Source organism: Aristolochia californica, unplaced genomic scaffold (genome assembly GCF_029961685.1).
Source record: "Aristolochia californica isolate CCGP_79_NKW_82.1479 unplaced genomic scaffold, dmAriCali1.0.hap1 SCAF_2, whole genome shotgun sequence".
Classification (NCBI taxonomy): domain Eukaryota; kingdom Viridiplantae; phylum Streptophyta; class Magnoliopsida; order Piperales; family Aristolochiaceae; genus Aristolochia; species Aristolochia californica.
The window spans coordinates 1,323,921-1,335,669 of record NW_027181881.1 but is presented as its reverse complement, the minus strand read 5'-3'; the positions used below and the strand labels follow the sequence as shown (position 1 = coordinate 1,335,669).

At 40.0% G+C, this 11,749-nt stretch overlaps 1 protein-coding gene across 1 annotated transcript; it reads right to left on the bottom strand.

Moving 5' to 3' along the window:
• Positions 1-1,006: 1,006 nt before the first annotated feature.
• LOC137956551 (uncharacterized) lies at positions 1,007-2,764 on the bottom strand. The gene is made up of 5 exons (XM_068804094.1): positions 2,680-2,764; positions 2,447-2,595; positions 2,285-2,342; positions 1,544-1,747; positions 1,007-1,457 (listed from the first exon to the last, which is right to left on the bottom strand). Exons 1-5 carry the CDS (start codon positions 2,762-2,764, stop codon positions 1,189-1,191), a joined length of 765 nt encoding a protein of 254 aa, XP_068660195.1. The 3' UTR covers positions 1,007-1,188.
• Between the last annotated feature and the right edge of the window lie 8,985 nt (positions 2,765-11,749).

The following is an 11,749-nucleotide window of genomic DNA, read 5'->3' as shown; positions in this document are numbered from 1 at the left end:
CTCTGACTACCTGAATAAAGATCGAGCTCAGAAGCGGAAAAAAAAAAGGACATTGGCCAGCTCCACAAGTAGAAGAATCTGAGGAAAGCTTGCGTCGCGATTCCAGTGACAAAAAGAGCAGCGAAAAGACAGCGGAGAGGGTGCTTTTGTGATTCCCATTTTTGCAGCAGGAGAGGAGCCTATCATCCCCTCATCCCACGTGCCACTGGCATCTTCTCCATTAACACGTCTCACGAGATCAGGCGGGGGCAGAAGAAGACGAATCGAGGAAATCTGTCACCCCGCCACGCACTCTTCTGAGCTCTGACTTCTGAGTTCTGTTCTGCTACTATTCGCACGTGTACGTCCTTCCTCTAGTGCTGGTACGGCTGCAGCTGTAAAAATAAGTCTGGAGCATTCCTTACAGTCATGGCTGCCCCCAGTCCAGAAACTGAGACCTGCACCCAATTGATTAGGTAATGAAAGAGTTCGTTTGTTTTTCGAATTCCATTACAGATGAATGTTTTCGTAAACTCGGTATGGGTTTCAGTTCAGGTGGGACAACGACGACCCAAAGATGGACTTCATGTTTCAGAGCCATTCTATATTTCTTTCTGCACCCTGTATCGTGGCTCAGTTTCCTGCTTGGCACGCAACCTGGTCGAGCTGAGTGGAAGGGAGTGATCCATTAGAGATTAAATTAAAATCAGCTGGCAGTTGAGACCTGAAAAGAAAACTTTCGAAGACACATAGTAGCAACATCTGGTATATATTAAATTATAAAACTCAATATGAGCAAGGCCCACCCCTGCCTCGAGAAGAATCAGAGCTCAAACTTTTAACAGATGATGTTTGAAAAAGGGTCTTTTCTCAGATAGAGCTGATCTTCCGAGGTCCATTCTCCTGTTCTCTTGAATTTGTCTACGCCGGACAACTAATGTGGTGGGTCACTGTCCCATTTCTTTCAGAAATAATCTCAAATTCCTGTGAAGAAGAATCTTCAGTAATCGTAGTGGACCAACCCCAATAAACATCTCATCGCAACTCTGCCAAAAAAAAATTTACAGTAAAAATAGCAGCTCAGGAACGTCTTACGGATTACATCCATGCTTGCAGATGCACAACTGATCACAAACTGAAACACTCGTTATTGATTATTCTCTCTACATATATTCACATAAACCACACTATCACAGAACTGTAGATTGTTCAACCTCTTGTCCTGACAATGGTGATGGTGCCATTGCCTTGCGTGTGAACTCTAGTGAGGGCCACCACGGACTTCCCAGAGAGGCCATGGCCGTCGGGAGAGTAGAACGGCAGGCAGGCGAATTCCCCGATAGGGTGCCGGACCGGTCGGTTTGGACGACGAAGAATACGTGCGTTTATCTCGTTAAGGGTCACGTCTCCCTCCGCCCCTCCTGGCTTCACCCACGCAAATGGGTATACGATCTTCTTTCGACGACGATCAGGGTTTGCTGTGGAGACGACATAAGAAACTCGTCAGCTGATGGGGAAAATTTTCAGTAACAGCAGTGGTTTGATGAAAGCGAACAGTACTGACCAGAAGATAATAGTGGGTCTACTGAATCTGTTGACTGTGATTTTTCGTCTTTATCCCCCGTCAGCGAGCTCTTTTTGGAAGAAGATGAGCAGGAAAAGTTCTCTCGTTCAGGTGTTGCCTCTTCTGCTTCTATCTTCGTCGTCGCCGCTTTAATCGGCGTTTTGACGTTAATTATGCTGCCGATGGAGGAGTCTAGAGAGTCATCTGTGTTTCGAACAGTACGGAAAGGTTATTGATTTCGATAGCCATGGAGCAATTAATGAGCAGGGTTAGTTTCAGACTGTAATCTTAAACTAACCATACGAATTGGAGGAGATTATGAAAAGCTCAGAGAAGCATAACTGATGCTTAAAACACACCAGAGCTTTGCTGTGGTTAATCTTACAAACTTTATTTTTAATAACATGAGTGGGAAGAGTGGATTCATTAAAGAGAGATATCAAGGGAGAAAGATTAACCTTGCAAACTTTCATATATGCGCAAAAGAGAGAGATCAACATGAACTCAAGAAGCTTATATTACGAGAGGTAAATTAGTGTAAAAAAAGTTTCATCTTTTTTTCACCATGCAATAGCTGCTTCAACTCGGTGATCTCTAAATTTCGTTTCAGAGACCAAAACCTTCGGATTACATTTAGTATTTTCATAAATGGTAATTTAATTAAAGCACATAAACAAACCAAATGGTTGGGTCAATCAGGACAAACAGATACATTTTCCTAATCGGTAGCTTCTAAATTACCTGGAAGTATACTATAATTCGCAAGTGCATCTTCTGAGTAGTTCAGATTCCAACAGCTCTGACAGGAAAGAAAAAAAAAAAGAGAATCATAAGAGCTACACCACATAAGAAACTCAAAGAAAACCATATAATCTTATTTTCAACCACGGAGAACAAATTTACTTGAAGAAAATCATCTGGGTCATCCACCGCTTGATCATCTTGGTACAACTGCACCCTTCTACGCTTGCAAGGATTGCTCCATTCAGTTATAGCATCCTGAAGGTATCCACTGGTCGAGTCCGAGTCCAACAATGGCGTATTCTGCAAAACTAAAACCAGAAAACAATCGATTAGTACAGCAATCTCGTCCAGAATTAAAAAAAAAAAAATACAGTAAGGAAGATTCCAAGTACCAAGAGACAAATCCGCGTTGAAAACTCCAAACGGGTGAAGATCCCAACCCAGAGAAAATGCGAACTGATTGATGCCGCACTCCATGGCTGCGAGTGGTTGATGTTTGCTCAAACAGACAGACACGAATTCCCTATATATAAGCGGGAATCAATCAGTCAATGGCAGAGGGAAAGAAAGAAAGAAATGATTAAAAAAGGTGCATTTGGAGTCTTTCTCGTGATTCGCCGAAGAGATTTTTGCCTTCTTTTTGCATAAAAAACGACCCACTTTTAAGAGGAGTGACCAGGATCTGCCGTCTGCAACGGTGCCTTTATTTTTCCACGCTTGACCAGAGAAAGCTCGAAAAAAAGGAGCGAGAGAGCAGTTCCGGGGACTGAATAATTGCCAGAGGAAGGCCGCGGTCGACAGAAAATTCAAACGTTTCACCTTTTTTAGCCCGTTTTTTCTCCCCGTCGCCACTCGGGCACCCGAGCAATCTTCCATTCTAACAAACATTTTGGCTTCTTTTGGCTACAGTTGACGAAATTATTTCTTCCTCCCGTGGGCCCTCCTCCTACCATTGGGCCCTCCACCAAATCGGATTCTTCACTAATCAAATCGTCGTGCCTGTCACTGGAACCCTCCAATTTTCCTCGCACTTCAGGCCCATTCCGACTGGACTGCCCAGTCGGGTGTAGGGCCCACAGACGTGGGCATTGGAGTGCTCTCTCGTGATCGGCGCCTTGACTATGGGAGAACGAGCGGATTAAAATGGACTAAAATATTTGTCGTTCAAAGGAGGCAGAGAAAGTGTTCGAAGAAAGTCCTGAAAGAAGACGAAACGGAGGAAGGCGACCGAGCGGACGTTGGGCATGGGTGGGGGACGAAGGGGAGTGAAAACGAGTTTTGATTGTTTGCTTGCTCGGGCAGAAGCCGACATAATAATGTAAATGACATGTTGGAACGATACGTTTTGCGACCTCATCCGGAGGAGATGATTATTTTTTGTCTTGGTCACGGCCGTACAGCTTCTTTTCTTTTCTCTGTCTGTAGACTGTGGAGTGAGGACTGGGGCTGGGGACTGCAACTCTGTACCGACCCACCAGCCGGCAAAGTCTATCGAGGGAGAAAGGCAGAAAGCGAACAAAAGAGTAATTAAATAACGACAGCCACAAGGCGAGTACACGAAGAGTTTTTAAAATATAAGCGTTTTCTTACATTTTTCAGTGAACAGTCCAGCAAGGGATACTTCGAATTACACAGATAGTGTAAACTCATTTCCTTCTCACTCTGTTGTTGCAAACTGTAGACAAAAAAAATTAAAATTACAAAAATGAATGATCAAGAATGTGAACTTCAAAAATGGATAAGAAGCCTAAGATAAAAACACCATCACAAAGGTACCCAATTTAGAGTTCAAATCATAAATGCAGAGAAGGGTTCACCTTTCAAGTAGAGCAGGAAAAAGGAGTGTAACCAGTAACCATCCCCACTTACCCTTTTAAGTAGGAGATCCTCTTAGAGAGAAAATCCATGGGAGCTAAAAAATACCTCCCTTGAACCAGAGATGGTAGGATGTGCCGACAGACTTTCCTGCTCGTGATTCACTTTTTTTCTGAGCCATTGGGAGCTCTACCTTTTCCTTCTTGGTTTTTCTGCAAAAGAAAAGCGCTGGAAGAAGAAAAAGCGAAGCCTTGGCCAGGTTCCGCTGTTTGCTCGGTCATTTGCTTGAATCTACTAAATCATCAAGGCAAACTCAGGATCAAATTCGACAAATTTCAGAACTTCCTCTGGAAACATTTCGCACTACATTTTGAATACGCTGGATATACTTATCTGGTAAGTAAGAATTTAACTTCTCTCCCATTTACACTGCGGAAAAGAGAGTCCCTTCAAACAAGGTTCACGGGATATACCAGCCATGAAGAGCCACAGTCTTTGTAAAATTTATGGTCTCAATGTTCAAATGTAGTATCTAATGATCTGAACTCCCTCTGCTATTATAGCAATGTGACTTGCCAAGTTAACCAGAGTGACTTGCCAAGTTAACCAGAGTGACTATAATCGAATCAAATAGATTTACAAGGGGGCGGATCTATCTGGTCAGGAGCTACGACTCACCGTTTGCATTTCCTGTGCACCCTCAGACTAAGGCAGCTTGATCCAGATTTCACATGGGTCGAATCAAATCCCGAGTCTGAGTTAGGGGGGGTTAGTGCCCCAAACTGGATTCTTGAAGATCAAGTCATGTCCAACATGAAGATCATGTCATGTCATATACATGAAGATCAGGTAAGAATTTGTGTTAGTGTTGACGCCTCATGTACAGGAAAACAGTTTCCAGTGAATAGTGCCCACTAATTAGAAAAACATAAAAAATAAGAGAATCCCTAACCCTGTACAGTACACTTATAATTACAACATAATCCTTGAACCCTAAATTGGGTAAAACCATCATTATTACTATACGAGTAACTTATTTAATGTATAATTAAAATATATTAATATATTTATTAATTGAATTAGATATGTTATTGTGCATTAATACAGTAATTATGTGAAGCAATGAAATACGTACATGATTAATTATAATATAGTCTAAAAATAAATGTTTTAAGAGGAAAAATTGATTTAATCATAATTTTAATAAACTATATATTTGTACGTAATATTACCACTATTAAATCACTAATATAATACAATAAATAAAAAATAAATATAATGAGTAAATAAAGAATTATTATATTAAAAACGAAATATGCGTAGTATTAATTGATAATATATTTCCAAAAAATTAAAATTAATCAATTGATCAAATACATATTGTAATTATATTTTATTTATCAGACTTAAATATCTAGTTTAATATAGTAATAAAATTTAATAAATATAATATATAAATAAATATACAACTTTATTACTAATTTAATAGAGTTTTATTGTAACAAGCAGTTCGTGATTAGCATTAAAATCATCAAATTACAAGTTTAGTACATAAGAACAACACATGTTCAAATACAATAAAAGATACACTCATCAGTTATCATTCCACATGCAAGTCGCTATGTCATCTCGAAATTGTGCGGCTCTTGTGGATTCTAATGCACGCTGCCTCCGAAAGCTTGTTACTTGGGTATCCTCTTCCACAAGACCATCGCTATCATCGCTGTCTGTATCGTCCGTTGCACGTAATTGAACCCCATCACCTCCTCCACCAAACTCATCATCCGAATCATCATCTTCCAAATTAAATATATCATTGTAATCCTCTGTACGTATATAATTGTGCAATATGCAACAAGCAACGACAATTTTTGTCTGCACCTTAAAGGAAAATGGAGGAGCACCTTTTAATATTTGAAATCGAGCTTTTAAAGCACCAAAAGTTCTCTCAATAGTATTCCGCAAAGACGAGTGTCTTCGATTGAATAATTCTTTTTCATTCTTAGGAATATTATCTCCAAATTCTTGCAAATGATATCGAGTTCCTCGATATGGAGCCAAAAATCCTCGTACATTTGCATAACCAGCATCGACTAGATAATATTTACCTACAATACCAAATATTTTCTACATTAAATGATTAAAGATAAAATAGATAAAATATTACTGCATAAAATATATTATTTACCTTCAGGTACAAATAGTCTATTTCGACGAGTCAATGCGTCCTTCAGTACACGAGAATCAGCTGCTGATCCCTCCCATCCAGCTAGTACATAAGTGAATTGCATGTCGAATGTACATGCTGCCATCACATTTTGTGAGAGATAACCCTTTCTGTTCCAAAACCTTGGTTGTTCTTCAAGCGGGATGTTTGCTTTGATATGCGTTCCATCAATAGCCCCAATACAATCCTAATTATATAAGCGGGGCCATTAGTATTGACTAAATTTGTATAGTAATCTAAATAGAGGGCAAGTGATGTTACCTTGAAGTATGGATAAAATATTGAATTGTTTAAAATCCTCGAGTGTGTGCGTTCTGAAGGCTGTTTGATATAATCAGAGTGAAGTTTGAAGATAGCATCCAACACCTTGTTGAAATATTTACTTATGGACCAATTCGATCTATCAAACATCTCTGCTGTGACACTATAGGCTTGTTGTTGACCAACAGTTAGGAGGAAATAGGCAAGTTGTTCTTCCACTGAGATGGTCTTTGTCGCTGATAAAAACCCTCTGGTATTAAGTATTGTTGCCAATTTGTGAAATACAGTTTGATTCATCCTGTAAACTTTTCGAAATTTAACAGGAGATTTATCTAAGGCCTTTTGCAAATACAACGGACCATTCATCCCATAAGAATGTGGTACACCTCTGTTACTAGGGCATAGATAGTATTTTACTATGACGACAATCATACATGCCAATCCAATCATAATTACATCCATATCTTCTTCTGTCATAATATCCACGAGAATCTGCAAATTTAAACTTCTAAATAGTCATAAACAAAAATAATAGCTAATCTTTAATCATAACCTATTTATCCAAACTCAATAATCATATTCACATCAATACTCATCCACCATATTATCCACATAATATATTAAGACAACAAACATATAAAATAGAAACTTTAACCGTACTGATAAGTCTAACAACGTTATAATTCAAACATCGTCTTTAATACATAACAATCTTCTCAAAAAAGATATTGTACTTAAAACGCATTACAATTACTTGTTTGCACAATAATTAAGCCACCTAACCCGCTCCGCCACTGTCATTTTTAAAAATAGGGTCCTCTTACCTGGCGTATTTATCCATTCAGGAGCGCCATACTTCAGTGCCTCTGACAGGTCCGGAATTTCCATGAGGGCATTGACCCAAGGTTCTTCGACATCGCGTTCCTTATACTCCATAACAGATTTCATAGCATCAGCGATCTTGCCAACTACATCAATTAATTGTCTATTGTCTTCAGTGGGCAATTCGCTTCTCTTTCTACGACGACGTGAAGATGGCCCTTTAGTTCCACAAGATTGATCCGCTGTCGAATCATTTCCACTATTGAATTGCAGTGGAGTTCCCATAACTATGTCAACATTGTCGAGCTCATCCATCGGGATAGGAGCCGACTCATCATGGATAATTTCATCACATAGATCTATAGGAGTTGTACTACCATTCCCTACGGCTATTGTGTTTCCGACTACAATAGCCAATTTGTCGTAAAGGGGGCAACCTTGTTGTCTATACTTCTCAGCCTCTTTATGCTCCTACAAGAATAAAACATCATTCTTAGTAATGCGAAACAATACAAACTGTTTTACAATATATCATGATTTACTGACCTTAATGTAGTCTTGCCATACAGAATGACATGCAGTAACTCGTTGTGTGGTTGCATCCCAACCGAACCCACTAGTGTTGAGACAGCTCGTTACCGTTTGGTATGTTTTCTTCCATGATCTTGTTCGATTCTTAAGCTGCTCAATAGTTTTTTTATTGACAGCGTCTTCATTGAACTTACTGACACATTCCGTATATACCTCGTGCTTCCAAACACCATTGGGCAACTTGTTCCCCATATATACCTGCTCGACTAAAAGATCGAGCATTTTGTTGTCTTCTTCAAAGCTCCAAAAGTCATATGGTCGACCACTTGGTTGTTTTCTTGCAGCCATATTCAATCTAAATCCGAGATTGTCCTCGTGGAAAAAACTTTATCAGACTACCATTACCCGTCACGAAACAAAAACCACAAATAAGAAAATACCATGTGGTGGATATTTATAACACCCGAATCTCCTCACCACATGGCAAAAACATTCCATAGCACTTCAAAATTTGTAAACAACATTCTAAAACATTCCAAAACTAATCAACTATTTCCACTTGAGATGCAAAACAATGCAAACACACACACACACACACATCAAGTCCAAATTCACCGAACACCCCTGGTAGAGCCCCATATGACTTCACAGTCACTACGAACTGTACCTCGTCAGTGATGGGGGTCGGGTTTCGTTGGCTAATGGACGCCCGTGTAGGCGACTCAACCTTGTTTGAATTGGACTAAACACTGTAAACCGTAATTGAGAACCTTAAAAACCCTAGACCCTAAACCCTAACCCTAGACCCCATAGCTCCAAAACCTCCTAAACCCTAACCCTAGACCCCATAGCTCCAAAACCTCCTAAACCCTAACCCTAGACCCATAGCTCCAAAACCTCCTAAACCCTAACCCCATACCTCCAAAACCTCCTAAACCCTAACCCTAGACCCCATACCTCCCAAACCTACTAAAGCCTAACCCTAGACCCCATAACTCCAAAACCTCCTAAACCCTATACCCCAAACCCTAATTCTAGAAGTTAAACAAAAAACCCTAGATCTTAACAACCCTAAAAGCCCCAAACCCTAAACCCTAAACCCTATCACCCATTAAACCTTAGCTAAAAAAAATTGAAAAAAAAACCTAAACCCTAATTCCAGAACCTAAACCCTAACAATACCATAAATCCTTAACCCTAAAAACTTAACCCCTAAATACAAAGCACCAAACCCTAAAAACACTAAACCCTAATCCTAATAAAAATTTTAGACCCTAATCCGTAACACTAAATCCCACAATTATGTACAAATAACCCCAAATTAGACACTGGAACTAAAATTAAATCAAATACAACACTCATTTAATCAGAAAAAATAATTAGGGTTTAGTCATACCTTCTGAAATTTGGGGAAAATCGAAGCCGACGACTGAAATCAAAGCCGAACCGGGAAAATCGATGCTGAATCGAAGTGGAAATTTAGAAATCGAAGCCCAATATCAAAATCGAAGAAAACCAAAACTGAATTAGGGGAAATCGCAGGAAATCGGAGGGAATTTTGGGGGAAAAGATATGAGCGAGAGGGAGAAGGGCGTGAGATGCCGCAAGGGGGAAAAGAGGGAGAAGAGACAGAGCGGGAGGCCGAGAGGGATAAGAGAGAGGGAGAAACGAGCGAGAGGTTCAGAGGGAGAACGAGCGAGAGAGGGGGAAGGATGTCGGAAGGACGCTCGCAGCGAGAGACGGAGGTAGTAGAGAGGGAGACCGGAGAGAGACGGCGGAGACGAGAGAACGATCAGAGAGCTCGGGCTTCACGGAGACGACAGAGGCTGCGGGAACGAGAGTCGCTGTGTGCGGGAATGAAACGATCGAAATGAAAAAAAAAAACAGAGACGGTCGAGCCAGAGAGAGCCCGCGTGAGAGAATCAAGTGGATGATTCTCAAAATCGGGCGGAAAGCACTTTCCGCCCGTTACTCTTTACACATGAACTCTTGGTTCATGTATATTCATGTACATGACATGAATTTTGGCGTCCCCTAACGACATCAGGACATGAACTGCGTAATGCGCTTGAATATCATGTCCTGAGTCATGTGCACTAACCCCCCCTTAGGAAACCATGGCTGCTACTGTCTTTTCATGAGAAACTCAAACTAGCATGTTGAAACTCGAAAAACTTAAGGAGGTCTGGGGAAGACGTGTCCCAGTTCTAGGCTTGGTCTTATCAATAGCTTGTTGGCAGGATGTGGCAGTACATCCCCGCTGTTCTATTGATAAAAGTCACTGGCACGCTACCGTAAAAAAGATGTACTCTACTCCATTATCATTCAATCATGCCCACCAACTACAATCCAAGTTCAATTTTGAAAGCTGATGGCACAAACAAAGGTTTTGGGAGGTACAAAGTCCACGTTCTATGAAGTCACAAACAAGGATCAATGGGTTTTTCAGCCACACATGGATGTAAGATTTGAATAAAAATTTTATAATCACCACAAATTAATGGTGAGAGTTTACATTGAATTTATACAGAAAATTTATAACGGTAATCGGGTTTTTTACCTCTCAACGAACTTGTCTTTTGCCTCTGATTCCTATAATGGAAGCCTGGTCTTTGGGCTTCTATTATGACGGGGTATCCTTCACACCCCTCGCAAGCTGGGCATCGGATTGGAACAGAGCAAAAATTCAAAAAGAGGACGTGGAATATTTTTGGTGAAATGTCAGCAACCTATAGGTGAAATAGTACATACCGTGTGTGAAGTTTGTTAGCAATAACAAGTTATTGAAAGAAATGATAATCTAATTCAACATTTTTGGCTCACTTGTGAGAAACTGGATTAGAGCTCAGGAAGATTACACTTTTGTTATCACATAAAAGAAGAGGTCATTGTGGAATAGGAACATGTAAATTACAAAGAAGATGAATAAACTTAAGAAGTTCAGCTAAAATGTGTACAAGAGCATGATACTCAGATTCACAATTGGAACGTAATACCATAAGTTACTTTTTAGCACTCCAAGAAATCAACTTGTCTCCAAGATAAATGGAGTAATTAGAGGTAGAACGACTAGTGTCAGGACATCCTATCCAATCACCTTTAGAGTAAGCAACTAGATCACCACGAATAGCAGATTGGTGAAAAGTAAGGCCAAAGTAAATGGTGTCTTTGACATAGCGAAGAATACATTTAACAACAAGAAGATGATAGTCAATGGAAGTAAGTAAGTATTGGCTAACAGAGTTTACCGCATGGGCAATGTCAGGGCGCATGATTGTCAAGTATTGATGTGTGCCAATGAGAGACATGTAAATAGTGGGATCTAAAAATAGAGAACCATCAGCGGACATATGCAAGGAAATGACCATAGACATATGGACAGGTTTGCTATAAAGTAACTGAACTCAAATAAGGATATCTCGTGCATATTTGAGATGACTGATAAATAGTTCATCAGTAGCTGGCGAAGCCTTAAGGCCAAAAAAGTAACTGAGATGACCCAAATCCTTAGTGGTAAACTCATAATTGAGCTTATGAGTCAAGTTGCTTATAAGGGTTGAGTTGTTGCCAGCAACAATGATGTCATCAACATATAAAGGAGCAAATAGATAATGTCTGAGTACTTATGACAGACAAACAAAGAAGTGTTAGTACAGTTGCAAGAGAAACCAAGTTGAGTGATAAAAGAGGTGAAATGTTGGAACCAGGCACGAGGAGTTTGCTTGAGATCATAGAAAACTTCTGTAACTAACAAACATGATGAGGAAAACAAGGGTCAATATACCCAAAGGGTGTTCTATATAAAC